This window comes from Copadichromis virginalis, linkage group LG23, assembly GCF_057382275.1.
Source record: "Copadichromis virginalis isolate Kocher_CV1m ecotype Utaka linkage group LG23, C_Virginalis_male_GT1.1, whole genome shotgun sequence".
Lineage (NCBI taxonomy): Eukaryota > Metazoa > Chordata > Actinopteri > Cichliformes > Cichlidae > Copadichromis > Copadichromis virginalis.
The window spans coordinates 37,042,537-37,063,143 of NC_140639.1; the positions used below are offsets into that span (position 1 = coordinate 37,042,537).

Sequence of the window (20,607 nt, forward strand, 5' to 3'; positions counted from 1 at the left end):
AGGAAACACCTCTTGAATGTCAGACAGCCTCTCTCATCAACAACCTGCTCTTTATTTATAGGATATTCTCTTTGTGTCTACCTCACATCAGTGTGTTTGCCTCTGGGATCATAAAGTCACAGCAAGTAAGCAAACAAATGCCACCTCCTTTGCCATGGAAACTTTTGAGTAGAAAACTCTCAGGTTGGGTCCCACAGGACAGACACAATTTCGTTTATGATACATTGTTATCATAACTTAAATACAGTCAAGTGAGACCTCACAGCTACAAGGCAAGCCCTATGAGGAACGTATTTTGCTGACTAATGAGGATAAGCTCAAAGCATCTGACACACAGGAAGTTTATATGGACACGTTTGAGCTCTTTTACAGCATAAAGAAAATTTGATATTCACCAGTAAAGTCAATTTTTTCCTTAATTTTGATGCCAATTGTACCTTAAAACGTAATGCGGTACAAATATTGCTTTATTACTGCTTTATTCTTTTATTAAAGAAGTCCAGACGCTCATTTGACTACGATGACCTGGATGACTGAGAACCTTCACAGACACATTGCTTCTGCATCTGAAAACTGAAGGTGTTAAGGACTCTTCCATATTAGAAAGAGAACTATCTGCAGTATCTTTAATACTACTTTTTCCTCATCAATGACCAAAAAGAAGAAGAAAAATCATAGGTAAACTGGACTCTGTGACATTCTAAACATGTTACGTGAATGCACCGCAGCCACACAGTCAGTGCGCGTGCACGACTGTTTTAACCAATTGGGTGTGACGGGGCGGAGCGATTAAAGACATTTCTATTCTATTTTTTCTTTTTTTATGACCGCTTCTAAGGAGAAGGCCCATGTGTTTTACAGGATATGTAACGCACCTTGAGGTTGCTGACCTCCGCGTAACATATGTCTGCTCCAAAGCCACGGCACATAGCCACGAGGAGCAGTTTTTTAAAGGGGAAAGAGCTGAAGGGAACCTGCGGTGTGAGCGTGGGCTACGATGGAAAAAGTCAGTGAAGATGCCAAGACGAACCCGGCTGCCACCGCGAACTTTTTGTCCAAGATATTTTTCTGGTAAGTTAATAAAACGTCCTGCGGGCTAACGTTGAAACTTGAAAACACGTATAAAGGATGTGGAGAAATGTATATGTTTTCTAAATGTTGTTTTTAAAGTAAGTGGAGCCATAAAACAGCTTAAACCGAAAGTTGCTGAAAACCAGAAGTCGGGTGCTTGGCTAAAACGCGGTTGACTGGTTTTCGTTACAGAATTTAAACTTTAGGCAAGTCTTTAATGTCAGAAGCATCCTGTATATATTTATTCAAAGCTTTATCGTTGAGTTATTTTGAATACCGCCGCTTCAAATGTCAATTGTTTACTGGCAATGGGATGTTTGTTTGTGTGGACGATCAAGCTGTTTTTTGCTGTTTTGTACACGACGGTTTCCTTTACCACTCACGTCAAGCTCACGGAGTTTGATTTCTCAATTCCCAGCAACTTATAACCTCGCGAACAGAAGCAGGACCTCCTGAGTAGAACGTAGCCGTTGTTAATACACCTGTGCTCTTTAATTTTTACAGGTAATTGGACGTGTTTACCTTGCACTAGCCCAGTGGCAACGCGCTGTTACTTCTCTTCCAAAGAATCTCCCTTGAGTTACACCAGGGGCGAGTCTAAGTTAAAACCTTTAGGGGGGCTCAGTTTCCAAGGATAATGCCATGCATATAATAAATTGGCTTTAATATTTATGTAAAATGGTGCAACCATTCAGTCCTTTTCACCTTTGGAAACCTAAATTCAATCTGATAAATATTAAAATGTTGCCTTCAAACTCAATCTATTTAGACATTTAAATATAGTACTGTCACAGTGGTAGTGACTGAGGCAAAGGCTCAGTCCTGCTGACCACTATTTTCCAAAGTTAAAGAACAGTTTGTAGAAAAGCAGATTAGAGGAGAAGCATCCACAGCTTTTTTAAGCTAAGTCTCTTAACCATATAAAGTCAGTCCACTGTGCTTTAGACAATTTCTTTTATTTGTTTTTAATGGGTGCTATGAAGACATTAAGGGACGCTTGAGCATCCCTTAAAAGAGTCTAAGCTTGTCAGAGTTGTGGTAATCTTTTTAAAAAAGGAAAAAAAAGTCCAACACAATCTACAGACTGACTGTGTAAATCATTAGTAAACACCTCCTATAGCCATTGGTAAACAGTGGTCCCAATTTTGGGCCCGATAGTTCTGCGGCGTCATGTGAGTGTCTGCTTTTTGGCATCTGCAAAAATGCGTGCAATTAGTTCCAGTTTGGGCCTGGCACGGCTTCAGTGAAAAACACTGTGTGTGCAAAGAGACATTTCTGCGTGCAAAATAAACTACACAGGAGTCAAGAGAGAAAAGGAAATCCATTAAAATGTGACTACAAAACACACAAAGAAATGAAATGGACACAAAGTGAGGTAAACAAGCAACAAAGACCTGCATTTTGGATCCTTGCTTTTATGTAAGTGCTGTTGGTTTTTTTTATTTGTTTGAATCTGTATATCTATTAATCCATCTGTGCCTCCAGCCCATCATGTTATGAAGTCCTGCTTTACCACACATTTCTCACGTCATTTTAAGGTTTGTTTTTTTTTCATTGCTGCAAGCATATTACATGTTTTTTTTGCACGGCTCTAACACCATGTAGAGTTGATGATCAGCTAAATTAAACCATAAACTACGGTCTCTCCTCTTTCTTTCGACATCTGCTTCCACTTCCCTCTGACTCTTGGATTTATTTTTCCCTCAGTTGGCTGAATCCTTTGTTCCGGGCGGGGTACAAACGTAGGCTGGAGGAAGATGATATGTACCAAGTGCTTGCAGAGGACCGGTCGGAGAAACTGGGACAGGACCTGCAGAGGTAGAGAAGCTTTACATCTATGTACTAAGACACTATCACATCTGGTGGCTTTGTTAGCTCATTCACATGCGTCTGACTGTGTTGGTGTTGAGTTTGAAGGCTTCTTTCTAACATGGATGAACTGAGGGGCTACACCAAGGTCCGGTATAAGGGATTGAAGCACCAGCCTTTCCAATTAGTAGGTGACCTACTCTACCACCTGAGATACAGCCACACCAGTATACCTAGGAGTTGGGTCATTTACCCATTTCTAAATGTTAAGTGATACCACTCACTACCCTCTCCTTCAAGGTATTTGTTATGGGAAATACTTATAACTGACAAATCACTTTTTGGGCTGGTTTTTTTGTTGTTGTTGTTTTTTTTTTTAACTATATAAATAATATTTTCTCTCTGTACTGTTTGAGAAGCTGTGGCTCAGGGGGTAAAGTAGGTTATCTGCTATTTTGAAGGTTGATGGTTCAATCCCCTCTGCACCCTGGACAAGATTTGAACCCCAAGTTGTCCCCTCACATCAGAGTGTTGAGTTTACATATGAAAGTTAGACAAAGTGCTCTACGCATAGAATAAAAGCGCTGTTTGAAGGAATGAGGGTTGCAGTAGGAAAATCGTCGAGTGATCAGCAAGAGTAGAAATGGACTTTATACATGTTTGTCACCTGTACTGTCTCCAATAGAGAATCTTGTAAGATATAACATTAAATGACAATTTTTATAACATTTTTTTTTAAAATAGTGGTGGCATGAGGAAATATAGGGCAGCTGTTTTGGATCACACTTTACGGTGAGATGATCCATTCAGTTCTATGTTGCTCTGTGTTTAAGTCACCACATGACAGAAGTTTGGAGGAAATTACACTACACTAAATGTGTTTAACTATGATTTGTTACGGATTCAAATATTGGGGATGGATACAAGAGGAAAAACCAAAATAACAACACTGGTCCGGCCGGGTTGAGTCAAACGATGATTTTAATGATCACACGCGTGGGAGATGGACACCGTACTCAGACAGCATCAGATCTCAAAATGGTGGAGCATTGATCAAACTCTTATAGCCTCTAGTGGCCCCCACCTAATCATAAAAGCCTAAACATTCACATTCTTTCTCTCACACAGCGCCTAAGCTACGACCTTGGCTCCCTGTTTATCTGCTCCTGCTGAGATGGGGCAGAAAACCTCTCCAGTATGTTCTGTTCTCTTCTAATCAGACAAATAAGGCGATGACTTTCTGCGAACAGTATTTCTTATAACTCAGCAGTATAATGCATCATAAAACAATATTATTCATTCACAATAAATCAGCAGTCTAATGTAATGCAAATCAGTTTAAAAAATGCAATAGTTATCACCTTCTTCTAATTCAGGAGAATAATGCAAACTAAAACTACATAATAATTCACAATCTTTAATTAGGGGTCTAACATGGCATAAAATAATATTATAATCCCACACTCCCCCTGTTGAGCTCTTTAGAATAAAGAGCTCACCTACACCCTGTAATCCAGTGTGGCCGGGTTCATTTCTTCTTACCCCTGAGGCCCTTTGTCCCCCTGTTGGGTGAACCATACGTGAGATGACCTCTGTGTTTGCGCAGTTCAGATGCAAGAAAAACTATTATTACAACAACAATAGTAGGTACAGATGATACTCCCATCACTCCCCAGTTCTTCCACAGCTTTATTTCGGTGCTACCTTATACCCTTCAGACATACTCAGACTAGAACCTCTGTCCGAGGAGCTTTTAGCCTTTATTTTATTGCTGCAGCCACCAGTGTCTTCCAGTTGGGTGATCCTCTGCTCTTCTTTCTTCAACCTCAGGGGTTAGACAACCCTTCAGTCGTTACACAGATCAGGGGATTATTCTGCCCCGATGTCAAACAACGATCTGTGTATCCTCTGGTCACAACTGTGTCCCCCAGAAAAAGGAACAGGAACGTGTCCCCCTTTTGACCAAGAGCCTCTCGAACCTCGTTGGTCTGGTGTTCCTGGATTTCCGCCAACCCATTCATGGTTATTGCTGTGTTTATGGGATCCATCCTTTTGAGGTGACTAATCCGAGCCCAAACGCCATGACACTTGAACCCAGTTGGTGCCTTGGCAGTCACTGTGTCTGTCTCTGCTGCGAAGGATCCTCGTATCTCCGTGACCTCGTCTGGTGTCTGTTCCTTTCTCTGTAAGAGACAGAAAACCAAAACACCTCTCTCCCTAGCTCTAATAATCTAATGTTGTTATCTACTGATCTTCTGGTGATTCAGAATTGGTTTAGAATATTCAGAATGTCCCAGGGACATACGCCGAACCAAAAGACAGAGTGCCAACTCATTATAAGCACATTTGCAAGGTGTGTCTGAAAATTATTAAAACCACTCATTTTAACAAAAGACATCAAAAACAAATTAGCCATTTTAATTCTAACATTCGCCCCCCGTTTTCACAAAATTCATGTGTTTCCTTCCGCCTACCGTCCCACGGTTTCCTCTCCAGTGTGGTACTCAGCTTCTCATGAACACAGGCATTTTATCTTCTAAACGCTATTCAGTTCATTTTAATGATTAACGCTCAAACATGGAAATAATGATTTATGCTTCTCACTGATTCTCTAAAAAAGTCCGGAAACCTTTCGGGTCACTATTAGCTTAAGCTTTACCATACCTAAGTTATTAAAACACAAATCAAGTCATAAAAATGTTCATATAACCCTTGTTTGATGTTAAAACTCAACTCCCCCCCCCCCCCCCTTTTTTTGACACATTCCCATGTGTCAAATCAACGGAGCTAGAAAATTAAAAGAAAAGGTTAGTGACCTCATATCTTAGAAAGTATCAGACTTTCTCCTATCCAGTGTTGTCGCTCCAGTCTCGTCATCCTGTGCCAGGGAATGAAATCAATTTAATTGACATGATAGATCTGTTCAACTCCTGGCTCCGCCCAGAGCCTGCGTCCACAGAATTGCCAAGAAACAAAACCTGTAATAATATGAATTTCACTTCAATATGAACTTGTTGACTACTTTTGACACAGCAAAGGAACATTCTCTCCTCCTCGAGGACAGGCACTGACTCCCACTTATCTCCTGGAGCCAACTGTCCCTTATGGAGACACAACATTGCAGCTACAAGGTTTTGCAGATTGTTAAGTTGATCTGTGTGTAATTCTCTGAATCAGGTATGTAATATTAAAGGAATGTTGTTTAATCAACTGCCACTACTTAAAACTTAACAAACGATATAACTGAATAAAAGATCACAAAGAAAAACATGATATCAGTGTTATGTAAGCGCATGCGGCCTTCTATGCTCGAAGTCACTCCAGTCCATAGATCAGCCAAACATCGCGTTGACTGTAGCTTTTAACCCTTATTAACTTGAGCACAACTCTATAATGAGCAACAAACTGCAATATAGTGGGGCAAAAAAGTATTTAGTCAGCCACCGATTGTGCAAGTTCCCCCACTTAAAATGATGACAGAGGTCAGTAATTTGCACCAGAGGTACACTTCAACTGTGAGAGACAGAATGTGAAAAAAAAATCCATGAATCCACATGGTAGGATTTGTAAAGAATTTATTCGTAAATTAGGGTGGAAAATAAGTATTTGGTCACCTCAAACAAGGAAAATCTCTGGCTCTCACAGACCTGTAACGTCTTCTGTAAGAAGCTTTTCTGTCCCCCACTCGTTACCTGTATGAATGGCACCTGTTTGAACTCATCATCTGTATAAAAGACACCTGTCCACAGCCTCAAACAGTCAGACTCCAAACTCCGCCATGGCCAAGACCAAAGAGCTTTCGAAGGACACCAGGAAAAGTATTGTAGACCTGCACCAGACTGGGAAGAGTGAATCTACAATAGGCAAGCAGCTTGGTGTGAAAAAATCAACTGTGGGAGCAATCATCAGAAAATGGAAGACATACAAGACCATTGATAATCTCCCTCGATCTGGGGCTCCACGCAAGATCTCATCCCGTGGGGTCAAAATGATCATGAGAACGGTGAGCAAAGATCCCAGAACCACACGGGAGGACCTGGTGAATGACCTGCAGAGAGCTGGGACCAAAGTAACAAAGGTCACCATCAGTAACACACTACAACGGCAGGGAATCAAATCCCGCAGTGCCAGACGTGTTCCGCTGCTGAAGCCAGTGCATGTCCAGGCCCGTCTGAAGTTTGCCAGAGAGCACATGGATGATACAGCAGAGGATTGGGAGAATGTCATGTGGTCAGATGAAACCAAAGTAGAACTTTTTGGTATAAACTCAACTCGTCGTGTTTGGAGGAAGAAGAATACGGAGTTGCATCCCAAGAACACCACACCTACTGTGAAGCATGGGGGTGGAAACATCATGCTATGGGGCTGTTTTTCTGCCAAGGGGACAGGACGACTGATCCGTGTTAGGGACAGAATGAATGGGGCCATGTATCGTGAGATTTTGAGCCAAAACCTCCTTCCATCAGTGAGAACTTTGAAGATGAAACGAGGCTGGGTCTTCCAACATGACAATGATCCAAAACACACCGCCCGGGCAACAAAAGAGTGGCTCCGTAAGAAGCATTTGAAAGTCCTGGAGTGGCCTAGCCAGTCTCCAGACCTCAACCCCATAGAAAATCTGTGGCGGGAGTTGAAAGTCCGTGTTGCTCGGCGACAGCCCCAAAACATCACTGCTCTCGAGAAGATCTGCATGGAGGAATGGGCCAAAATACCAGCTACTGTGTGTGCAAACCTGGTAAAGACCTATAGTAAACGTTTGACCTCTGTTATTGCCAACAAAGGTTATGTTACAAAGTATTGAGTTGTATTTTTGTTATTGACCAAATACTTATTTTCCACCCTGATTTACGAATAAATTCTTTACAAATCCTACCATGTGGATTCATGGATTTTTTTTTTTTTTTCACATTCTGTCTCTCACAGTTGAAGTGTACCTCTGGTGCAAATTACTGACCTCTGTCATCATTTTAAGTGGGGGAACTTGCACAATCGGTGGCTGACTAAATACTTTTTTGCCCCACTGTATGTATAAAGATGATCATGGTTACACCTGCAATGAAAGATCATATGATTATGCTGACACCTGTAAATAGAAGATTAACCTGAGATTATAACAATCACTGTAATACAAATGTTAATGTAATGTCAATAGCTTCAAGAAATGATTAATGCAATGCTTGTTATATGATTCTGATGCAATAATAATGCTGATGCTGAAATAACAGTAAAACACCCCCTTTTTATCCCACTTCACACATAAATGTTTATAAATGCCTCTTTCAATTTTATTTCCCCCTGTTTTTCCCTCACTGACCACAGCTGGGGAATCTTTGTCTTGAATCAGCCATGAATCCGGCTCACCTGATTCATCACTGAGCCCCACCGTCACTGGCATCTGACAGGGTGGCGCTGCATATTCTTCCTTTAATGTCACTATTTTCCATCCATCCATCCATCCATTCCCTTCCGCTTATCCTTTTCAGGGTCGCGGGGGGCGCTGGAGCCTATCCCAGCTGTCATAGGGCGAGAGGCGGGGACAGGTCGCCAATCTGTCGCAGGGCGAACACATAGACATAGACAACCATTCGCACTCACATTCACTCGCACATTTACACCTAATGGCAATTTGGATTATCCAATTAACCTATCCCCACAAGCTGCATGCCCCCTGATGGGGGAATTGAACTCAGGACCTTCTTGCTGAGCGGCAACAGTGCTAACCACCGTGCCACCATGCTGCCGTCACTATTTTCAATCTGTTAATTAGAGTGCTTAAACATGAAGTAGACTACGTCCACAACAAGCCAATACAGCTGTAAATGTGGCCAATTATCAATCTATTACCAATCAATAACAAAAGATAGCTTTTATTTTATGCATGCTTTTAGTCAACCACTCACCCAGAGGATCTCCAATCCCAGAAAAATCCTTCTCCTCATTTAATGAGTCTGTCCTCCTTCCATGCCCTGGTAACTGGTTCATCCAGAGCTGTATCATCTTGAAATATACATACAACAAGCCAAACCACACGTTGGTCACACCAACCCTTTTCCGCCCTGAAGATGTCCAATGCCATCTTAGTCTGGACTGTCAAAGGTGACTTTAACGCTGACTGTTCCGACAATCCATTTTATAACATTTCCTGGTCAGATTAGCCAATCTCTGCACCAGGGTTTTAATAGTTTTGCAATTTTCATTAGTTTGTATTTTTATTTAGTTTTGACTTCAGATTTTCAACTTTATATCAGTTTTAATTAGTTTTTACCAATTGTTTGCTAGTTTAGTCTAGTTTTTATCTTTTTGAAAATCCTTAGTTTCAGTTTAGTTTTGATTAGTTTCAGTTATAGTTTTAGTTGTGTCTGCAATAATTAAGTGTAACAAAATCCCAGTTTCATCATATCAGTCATGCTCTTCTGCTTATCCTCGGGTATTGAGACTATTAACTCTTGCAGCACCACGTGTTCGTAATTTTGGTTCAAGTGAATTGATAAACTTTTTGAAGGCAATTGACTCACACAGTTATGTAGATATCCCAGTCCTGTTGTCTCGGGATGCATCACGCTGCCTTGCATGGGATTAGCTTCTGTTCTCTGGGGATGAGGTTTGAGTGGGGGGAGCTCTTTGAGGAGGGGGAGTGTGCTCCCTTACCTTCTCAAGGTAAGCTAGGTTAGCCTTCTTGTGTGAGCTTTTCAAGTGCACTTTAAGGTTTGTGGGATTTTTTCCCTTTAGAAATAATAATTTGTCTCTTTCCACTACAAGATACTTGCTTTATCCAAAACACAGTCATATTCAAAGTAATCCCAAATTGGACTCTAGCGCTTTCTCCCGACTTTTCCTGACATGATTCTGCGCGTGGACGGAGCAGCAACACAGACGACTCGACTAACGTACTGCCACCTGCTGGCATAATGAGACACAGCAAGACAAAAATCTGGAAACTAAACTTCATTTTCTCCCTTGACTATTGTATGACATGCACACATCAATAAAAACTAAACACATTTTTGCTATAAATTCAGTTAATTTTAGTTAGTTTTGTGAACACTCATTACAGTCTTAGTTAGTTTTCCTTTTTTTAATTTTTTTTTATTTCCGTTAACGAAAATGTTTTTTTCACTTCTAGTTTTCGTTATTTCATTAACGATAATAACCTTGCTCTGCACACTGGAATAAACATAATCAACATAATCAACATTTTACTGCGTGTTAGTTCACCATCTTATCGATTCCAACTCTCCCTCCGCATGTGGTTTGGCACATTATATTTATCCAGAACTCCACTCTGTCTCTAAATGTTTGAAGAATTTTTCATGTTTGGGGTCAAATTTTGAGAATTTGACCATAAATGAAAGTTATGGTGTTATCACCCCCTTCGGGGCTTACCTTTCCCAGTTTTGATGATATTCCTCCCTATTCTTTGCAAGTACCCCCTGTTGGTGACGAGAAACTGTTGGTGTGGTCAAGTGGGTGCTGTAAAAACAAAAGCTCAGGACAGAACAGTTATCAGTCATGTACTTCATACAAAATTAGCATATATTGAATTTCATATTGATCCTCTGAGTGTAATGATACATTTTAATTTTAATTTCTCAAAGCTAAACACAATAATTTTTCTTTATTTTGCTCTTGTTCTTGTGCAGCACCACCTCTCAGCACATGCCCCTGTCCGTTCTATCCTACTTTTAAATTGCTGACTATTTCAAGAAAGCACCTAAAAGACGGGGACCAGTGTTTATTATTACATATCTCCATTTTGAATGTGACGAGCCTATCATTCCCCTGTTATTCATAGACCTCAATAGAGGGTTTTTTGGCTTTTTTTTTTTTTTTTTTTTACCTCTATAAAAGTTAATTGACTCTTTACAGTGGCCCGCTATGGTTAATAATAACATGTTCAGTCATGAGTGAAATCAAACCTTTTCTTCACTTTAGCATTTAACATTCCCAACAATATAATGTGATACATTAATCGAAACACAGCTACTAAAACACAATTTTCTTAATGCAAACATCAGTAACTCAAAATTAGCAACCAAAGGGTTAAGTCTGCAGTTCACACTCATGTGAAGCTACAGCCTCCCCCTTTAGTCTCTGTCATCCTTCTGTTCTTGCAAAAACAAAAACAAAGCAAGACAAAATATCCACCCTTCTTTTACAGGCTGGGTGAATTGTTGTGGACATTTACTAATCCTAAAGTCGGCACCGTTTTTGTCTCAGTATCAAGTCAGTTAAAACTTTTAGTCGTCAGTCCATCACAGTCCAGTTACATGCATCCATCCACACACATTCATACCAGAAGTTGCTGATAATGGAGTCTCACGCGCAACCTATTCGACCCTCCATCACCAGCAAGATGACGTCATCATTTTAAAGGAAAACAGTTCCTTGTTTTTGGACTGGATTGACTCGCTGCAATCCTTTCAGGCTCAGGACTTCTCATGTGATCAGTGTCCCATATAAGTGAATTTCTCCCAAGCCCATTATAATCATGGAGAAAAATACTTTGCGACTGTTTCCAGTAAGAATATTTTATAGCGCTTTAAAGTTCAATCTCTCAGGCCTGGATTAAAGAGCTGATTTGTTAAATCAGGAACTCACAAAATACCAAAATATCACCACCGGTGGATCACACCTCTCAGATGTTCTAATTTCAGTGCACTGTAACAAAAGCAAAAACAAACGTAACCAATAAAATACCCATATAATAACAAATACTGGGGCCCATTGCAAACATGTCCAAGCATAAAACCATTTTTCTCTCTCTTAGAGAAAGAAAACAATCCAAACCTCACTGATAAAATCAACCTAGTGTCAAGAAAAACCCAGAAATCAACCAAAACTTCACCAGAAAGTTTTCCTCGCTCCCGGGACAATATTGCGTAGGAATACAGGTACCGTAACTCCTTTTTGCACTGGGAAAAAAAACATGTTGGATTTACTTGATTCAATAGTGGACACTGGTTGCACACAAATGTTTTGCTTTGGCAGAAACTTAAACAACTGAGTTAAATCAACACAACCTTTTCATATTCAGTAAACCTGTGCATTTTGTGTTCATAAAACACGATTGAAACATGTTCAGATGGAGTAAGTTGAGCTCCTGGAATATTTTAATCCTTCAATTCTGTCAGTTTATTTCAACACTATTCAATAACTTTTATCCAAATACTACTTGGTCACTTAAATACTACATGTTGTCTTCAGATTGCATGCGGTTCAACAAAGTCTAGATCCTGGTTGCCATAAAAATTGAATGGATCTACAACAACTACCATCCTCCTATCTTTATCCTGGTTGCAGCAGGGCCGGGAAATAACCCTGAAGTGACACGTTACCAGGCAGGGTACACCCCGGACAGCCGACCAGTCTATCAGATAGAAACAAACAGCCATTTACCCTTACATTCATGGATAATTTAGAATCATCAATTAACCTAGCTCTAATAACTGCATGAATTTTTCTCTCACACTGGAAACCAGAATTTTGTACAGATCTTTAAAGCCTGAGGCAATTGTGTTAAATACACGCGAGATGCTTACGTAAATCCAAGGGCTGGCCCCTTTTTTTTTTTTTCAGTGTGTTCCTCCTTCAATTAAATCTCAATCACAAAAATGTGGCGCTCCGAAATATAACTCACACCGTTAATTCATCATTTTCACTCTGTACCACTGCTCCTTATCAGGCTGTGTGAAGCACAGTAAACAATTCAGTGGAGGCCTTAAGCCATAAACAGACATCACGCACAGACATTGTTTTCATAACCAAACCGCCTTAGACCTTGTCCCCTAAATCTACACAAGTGCCCTCTGGGTGACATGAAATGCATTTAACCAATAAACAATCAATGGCTTCTTGTTGTTGTAACAGATTCTGTATTTGGATGTTTGTGTGCAGCATTTTGCGTGTCAGCATAAGCATTTGTTAGTAAAGCATTCTTCATCGCATCAGCGTGTGTGTGTATCACTCTTCATTGCACAAGCGTGTGCATGTGTGTGTGTGTGTGTGTGTGTGTGTGTGTGTGTGTGTGTGGATCACTTCTCAGTGAATTGAATCAGCATTTCGATTTGTGTGCGTGTGTGTGTGTGTGTGTGTGTGTCATTTCTCACTCAATCAATGAGTGCATATGTGTTCATATGTGTGTTTCTCTTCATTCTGAGTCGGTGCATGTAGATGTGTGTGTTTGTGTTCATCACTTTCCTGTTCTGGTGTTCTGGGTAAACCACGGCCTGAGGCGTGCCCTGGGGTCCATACTGGTTCTGGCCCCAATTGAGGCAGTGCTTTTCTCCAGTGTCCTGCATCTTCTCCTTGTTCCGCTCCTCCTTAACTTGACCCTTTTGCTTCTGTAGCTCCTTCAGGGCTTGCTCCTGCTGTTGGAGCTTCTGGTCAGGTTTGGCGACCTCCTGCACCAGCAAGCTCCGGCCTGATTTCAAGTCCTGTGTCTGGGACTCCAAGCCTGACTGATGGGTTCGATTATCAGCCAGCTCCTCCTGAGCCATGCTCAGTTTCTGCTCTGATGCCTTGAGCTCTTACTGGGGGCAGAAACCTCAGAGTCTTTTCCGTACACGTCAGATTGAAGTCCATTGATGTTTTCCTTGCTTTGCTCCACGGCCTTCTGCAGCTCTGCTGTTCGGCTCTTCTCAGAGGTCAGCTCCTGGCCGGGCCCCGACACCTGTGCCTTCAGCTTATTTTCTCCTGGTGCCTTTGTCCATTCTGAGGTGCCTCCTGACCTCAGTTACTCCTCCTGTCTCTGGCATGCCCTTTTTGCTGCCCGATCATCCATGTTGGTCCGTCACTGTCCTGCACAGTTTTAATGCAGAGTTGTTAAGGTCAGCATTCTTTTGCTCGGCCTCACTTCTCAACCGGGCTTAATGGGCGTCTCGTCACAGCTCTGTCAGCTGAAGCTGTCTGGAAATCTCCCCCGTGTAGTGAAACGGGCCTTGGATTTGACGCTCTCCGTCTCTGCTGCATGAGATCGTTTTCCTGCAGCAGTGTTGACATTTTCAGGTTGTTGTTGTGGATCCAGCTGCTGTAGCATTTGGTCAGGGTCACATCAAAGATGGTAGAGGAGTGAGCAAAGATGGTAGAGGGGAGAGCAGGAGTCCAGGTCAGCCTCGGCTTTCCGGGCCGACAAAGCAGCCTGTAATCAAGCATAAAGAGAAAAAACAAAACAAAAACAAAACAAAAACAGACGAACAGGAAAATGATGTTGTGTTGGCTGTGTTATTCAGAGAGGGGAGAAACAACGGGGCCACACAATAAATTGTGTGTCAAAGATTTAGATGTTGGATTGGTGTTTGCTATGGGTGAGGTTGGACCAGCCTTAATCAGTGTCTGAAACATCAGCCTTGTTGGAATCAAAGTTGAAATAGTTGTTTCTTGTATTTGCTTTGTGATACTTAGAATTAATGTCTAATAGAAAAATTATTTAACCCTTATGTAGTACTGTAGTGCTGATTGTCCACAAAGATGAAGCAGGCACAAAACTGCTAGACACACTCTTTATTATCAAGTAGGTGTGTACATGATAGTGGGGAAAACGCGGCTCTGGAGCTGCACAGAGTATAAAGGAGGTGAGATTTTGTTTATTCAGCATCAATGCTGGTGTTGATTCTGTTCATGCTGTGGGGTTCCTTTTGCAAAAGTTTGTTCAGTAAATCTCAAGACAGTTTGACAGTCTCAGTGTTCAGTTTATTTTTCCACCACATGTTAGTCCAAGTTTACACGGCACAATGGTTAGCACTGTTGTCTCACAGCAAGAGTGTCCTGTGTTTGAATCCACAGGCCAGTTGCACCCTTTCTGTATAGTTTGCAGGCTCTCCCCTGTGGCTTCCTCTCACTGTTATGTGACGGCTGTGTGCAGGCAGGAGAAGGACCCAAAGTGCAGACTCTGGAGACAGAAAGTAACTCAAAACAGCTTTAATGCTGAACTCAAAAGGGTAACAAACACTAAGAATACAAAATACACCTACGCAGACAAAACACACAGCAAGATAAAGGTAGATCACAACAATGACAAACTGAAACACAGGGCTTAAATACATAGAGGGAGCAATCAGGGAATGGACAACAGGAGGGAAACACGGCTGGGGCAAATCAGAACTGACAAGACAAGGAAGCGTAAACTGAACACACTGAGATAAGACGGAGACCTTCAAAGTAAAACAGGAAACACATAACACAGACTGAACAAAGACACAGACTCACATGCAGGCACTGCAACAGAGGGAACAGAGGCGTGGGACCAGGGCAGACACAGACACTGACTGGACACGGGGATATAGTGGACAGGGGAGACAGCAACTAAGGATTACACAGAGACAAACCATAAGACATGACTCTAACAAAAACCCAAAGACTAGAAATTATAAACAATATAATAAACTCAAAAACCCTGGGTCAACGACCCAGGCATCCTAACACTCACAGTTGTTACTGGTTACTGTGTTTGTGAATGTGAGCGTGAACAGTCGTGTCTCTAAGCCCTGCAACAGACTGTCAACCTGTTCACTCTGACTTTTAGCCATAGTGCCGAATTTGATGGATGGATGTAAAACCAAACTCTATAAAACATCCACAGCAAACTCGTAGAAATGGCTTAATTATTAACCTGTTTTGTATCTTACCACAGCAGTACAGTCAAGTGACAGGGAGACCTCATTATGTCATCTTTAATTGCTCCAGGATTTATAAGACAAAAGTGGAAAACAACATGAATATGATGTTTCCATGACAGAATCTGGGATCATGAGGTCCAGAGGGCTACCAAAGAGCTGCGGAAGCCTCGACTCACCGGTGTCATTGTTAAGTGTTACTGGAAAGCATATGCAGTCCTGGGGATCTTTACACTAATTGAGGTCAGTGGTGTGTTCATTACAATTAAAAATGAAAAGAACTAAACTTAAAGCAGTGGAGATGTTGATCAGAATCATTAATCAATGCTGTGTTTACTGTGTATTGACAGTCACTGTTCTTCATCTGTTCTTCATTTCAGGAGATCATTAAAGTCGTCCAGCCAATCTTATTGGGGAAGATTATTGAATACTTTGAGAGTTATGACCCAAATAACACAAGAGCTTTTCATGAGACCTTGGGCTATGCAGCTGGATTGTCTCTCTGCACCATTGGCCTGGCATTGATGCATCACCTCTACTTTTACTATGTGCAGAGGATAGGCATGAAAATCAGAGTGGCCATGTGTCACATGATTTATAAGAAGGTGAGCAGGAGTCCATGACCTTGATAAAGGAAAAACCCTTTCTTTTCTAGTTGTTACTGAACTCTATTTAGATTTCATGCGAGGACTGCTAAAGGCCGTACCTGCATTCTTGTGCTTGTATCACCTTGCCAAGTTCTGTCATGTAATACTTTAAGAACTCTGTGGATAGATGTGTGTTTGAGGTGGAGGAATGTTGCTTCACGGATAATCTTTGTTTAAGGCTCTGCATCTGAGCAGTTCAGCCATGGGGAAGACCACCACAGGCCAGATCGTCAACCTGCTCTCCAATGATGTCAACAAGTTTGATGAAGTATGTGAAATTTACATTTTTTAGCAAATAAAAAGCAAAGACTTGAGAGTAGTTGCTAAGTAATAATATTTGCTTTAACCCTTGGATGCAACAATATTTTAACTATAGCTAAACCTCATTTCCAGTGGCACCTTCTAACACTTAAGCTTCATTTAACTACAGAGACATGTAAGCAGAATGCAACTTTACTGCTATGCAACTACTAATTTTAAAGATGCAGTTGTATTGAATTTATTTTGGATTTTCTTTAATCCACTCAGGGTTAAATGCATGCATAAAGACTCAAACATACACACCCACTAATTCATCTTTTTTATGTGTGTCACATCAGACTGTTCTGATTCTACTCACTCAGACAAACTCTGGCAAATCTCTCCTAGCGTGAGGTTCAGGCTTAATTACACTCTTGGTACCAAATCCAGTTTCCCTCATTGGAATGTTGAGTTTCCTTTTAATCAGTGTGGGCAGAGACTGCTGTGAAAATGCCAGCTTCTTGGGGGTATTTTGTTCCTTGGCAGCTGGATGTTAATTACACCATGTCATGCTTTCACTGATCTTCATAAAGTCTTTTGAAAGTAGCCATTCCTAAATGGCGGAATTCCCATGCTTCCTTAAAAGATGTATTGCTGTTAAAGTAATATTGCAACTTATTCCAGATATTTTGCTCTGAATAGGTGACGATCTTTCTGCACTTCCTGTGGGTGGGACCGCTCCAGGCAGCTGCAGTCGTTGGGCTGCTGTGGAACGAGATCGGTCCTTCATGCTTGGGAGGCATAGGGGTCCTCTTGATTCTGATGCCTGTCCAAAGCATGTTCGGAAGACTTTTCTCCAAATTCAGGTAAACCCACAAATGCTCATTCAGTCTTAGATCCCTGAAACTGAGCTGAACTCTGATTTAGCATAACAGAAATGTGTATCTTTGTGGAACTGTAGCAAGGAACTATTGTTTTAGTCTAAAACTCCTATGATTGGTCTGATTTTATTTCAGTATTTTTGGCTAAATTCCCCCCAAAAGAAAAAGGTCTTTTACAGACTTGGTGACGAAAAACATTTTAAGGAATAATCCTGATGGAACTGATGAACATTGATGTTGCATGTTAGATGTTTGGATAGGTTTGTTCAATCGTGAGTTTTCTATTTTGTTTACAGAAGTAAGACTGCTACTCTGACGGACAGCAGAATCCGCACAATGAATGAAGTGGTGTCTGGAATGAGGATCATTAAGATGTACGCTTGGGAGAAGCCCTTCGCTGCTCTGGTCTCTGAGGTCAGAAGGTAAAAAGATGATGATGATGATTATTATTATTAATTCTGAGTCTCAAGAAATGCAAACTTAACTTTGCTCTTTTTTCCAGAACATTATGCAATTAATTTTAAAATGTGCAGATCTGGTTTTGGAGCACATCCTGACCTTCATCAACTGTGATAGTTGATGAAGGGTGTTACTCAAAGCTCTGACTTTGAAAATGAACCAAGAAGAAAATGCTTATCTTACCAAACCACTGGCTTAATTAGACACATGTGTCTGGGGCGGGAGTAAGAATGTAAATAAAGGAAAAAGAGGCAGTTTTCTGAGAGAATGTTGTAGTGTACGGTAACAGGGGAGAAACCAGTCCAGCTTTTTCCAGTTTGGATACAATACTGATAGCTGGTACTGGTGCTGATTATTGCTGCTTTATTGCTAATCTGCATTCCTCAGTAAGAGAAGGAGCGTGAACATCATTCTTTTACTCTGGATGGCATTACCTTGGCCTCCAGTAACACTGTGAGGAACCTTGGAGTCACTTTTGACCAGGATATGTCCTTCAACTCGCATATTAAACAAATATGTAGGACTACTTTCTTTCATTTGTGCAACATTTAAAAAATGTTGCACAAATCTCTTATTTTCTTTTCTAAATGTACCTGTATATTGTTCACATGTTGAAACAAATTATCAATCAATCAATCAAACATCTCTAAAATTAGACGCATCCTGTCTTAGAGTGACGCTGAAAAACTAGTTCATTACTTCTAGGCTGGACAACAGTTTGGAGTCTGGGTGTTTATTATCTATGACAACACTGCATATAGATGCATTTTTCTGTTTTATCGCTAACATTTGAATGTTAGAAAGTAATGTATGTTTTTTTTTTTTTGTGAAGGGCTAAGGAATAAGTAACATTGGTCACATTTCATTGTTGGTGTTCTGTGTCTAGAAAGGAGATCTCCAAGATCATGAAGAGCTCCTACCTGCGAGGTCTCAACATGGCTTCATTTTTCTGCGCCAGCAAGCTCATTCTCTTTGTCACATTCGCCATCTATGTCCTCCTGGGAAATACCATCTCAGCCAGCCGTGTATTCGTGACGGTGTCTCTCTACAGTGCGGTGCGACTTACGGTGACGCTCTTCTTCCCTAGTGCTATTGAAAAGCTGTTTGAGAGCCGTGTCAGCGTCCGCAGGATTCAGGTACACTGCATTGGTGCTATTTTCCGACTTCACTGAAAGACCTCACTAAAAATCAGTCGAGTCAGCAGACCTTGTAACTAGGGCTGGGCGATATATCGAGTTTTTAAAAAAATATCGATATATTTTCATACGAGATATAAGATGTGACAATATCGTTTATATCGATATAGTCTATGTTATGTTATAATTATACTTGTGGAGCCGCAGGTTTGCCTCTCTTTCGTCCACTTTTGTCTCTACGCAACGTTACTCGGCCTCGCCTCTCCTTCACTGAACACAACTCCCCCTCCCCCATAGCTTCACCTGCAGGCAATGACAAGATGAAAGCGGAAAATCTCCGTTAGCGAGTTACCGCGGATCGCCCCGTGTGTGGGGCTGGACGGTGTCAACGTGTTAGCGAGCTAACCGCGCTAACGAGCTAATCTGTCAAATGTTTTCATATGACTTTGCTAAGCTACGGAGCTGCACCGCTTGATGGATTGTCGGAGGATTACGGCTACCGAGGAGGAGCCTCGCGGAGTGATACGTACCGTGTGTGTATAAGGACCACAAATGGCACCTGTTCAGAGACGTGGTGCAGCTGTGAAATCTGTCTTTGTTATTATGCTCAGCGTCTATTAGTTTACATTTTGACTGCACAATTGTGAGCTTTTTGTTATGCACAAAAACAACATTGTTTTCTTTTATTTATGGACCATGATTATTTAATAAATGCTGATAATTTATTTTTGAGTAATTTCTTCATGTACATCTACGCTGTATGTAAATAAAAGTGCCTGTGTGACATCTGGGACACAGTGTGACTAGAACTCTCTTTTTGTTCTTAACTTAAAACTTAAAACTTTAAAAAAAATATCGAGATATATATCTTATATCTAAAAAATATCGAGATATGAATTTTGGGTCATATTGCCCAGCCCTACTTGTAACAGTAAGGTCTGTTGACTTGTTGGAGACGTGCCCAGTACAGTTTCAGTGCAGGTTTAGAATCAGAATACTTTATTGATCCCTAGGGGAAATTATTTTTTGTTACAGTGCTCCATTATAAACAAACATTAACAAAGACAGACAATACACTAACTAAGAATAGCACAATATATACAGGCATATATATACATAAAAGTCACTTATTAATAAATAGCTGAAAAAGAGCATGTGCAAGAAGGGTGTAGCTGTTGCAGTAAACAGTGTGTTAAGTGGATGAGGTGTACAGGGAGATGGCCACAGGCAGGAATGATTTCCTGTGTCATTCAGTGGTGCTTTTTGGTAATCTCAGTCTCTCACTGAACGTGCTCGTGTGTTTAAAGTCATTGTCTCTCGCCATGCAGCTTTTGAACAGTTAAAGCCAGCAGAATGTAGCAGTGCTTCTGAAAGTCTGGTTCTGCTTTCAATGAACAGACTCATAAAAGCAGATAAAGGCTTTAGTATTTGCTCATTACATTACTCCTTTAATGTTCAGTCCGGGACTGCTGTTCTCACACAGCATCATCTCAATGGTTCATCTGTGTAAAACAAAGTTCTTCCTCATTTTAAATTTTCTGCCCCTAAACTCGAGTTCAGATTTAAATGGAATTTTCATTGGCATCACTGTCAGTTGTATAATATTACAAATAATTTACCAGATCACTGTAGTAAAAGGCTACTCTTTAAACATGTGGCACCTTGGTGCTGTTGTGTAACACTGCATTGGGAAATGATCATGGGAGCGATTTGACTGTCATGGCTGTGTTAGATCTCATCACTATTGCACTTC

The 20,607-nt window shown here is 41.0% G+C and overlaps 1 protein-coding gene across 3 annotated transcripts in view; it reads left to right on the forward strand.

Moving 5' to 3' along the window:
* The first annotated feature begins 809 nt into the window (after positions 1-809).
* The window catches only part of LOC146681524 (ATP-binding cassette sub-family C member 4-like), a 48,487-nt gene continuing 28,689 nt past the window's right edge, over positions 810-20,607 (forward strand). Inside the window, exons 1-8 of one of the 3 annotated variants that reach the window (XM_085448121.1) lie at positions 810-1,071; positions 2,779-2,889; positions 15,614-15,734; positions 15,872-16,096; positions 16,317-16,406; positions 17,081-17,244; positions 17,556-17,681; positions 18,605-18,854. In XM_085448121.1, the coding sequence (XP_085304247.1) occupies positions 998-1,071; positions 2,779-2,889; positions 15,614-15,734; positions 15,872-16,096; positions 16,317-16,406; positions 17,081-17,244; positions 17,556-17,681; positions 18,605-18,854 (1,161 nt within the window). In that variant the 5' untranslated portion in view covers positions 810-997. Of the gene's footprint in view, positions 1,072-1,437; positions 2,610-2,778; positions 2,890-14,740; positions 14,817-15,613; positions 15,735-15,871; positions 16,097-16,316; positions 16,407-17,080; positions 17,245-17,555; positions 17,682-18,604; positions 18,855-20,607 lie in introns of those variants that run through there. The other 2 variants (XM_085448122.1, XM_085448123.1) reach the window with 2 other exon arrangements.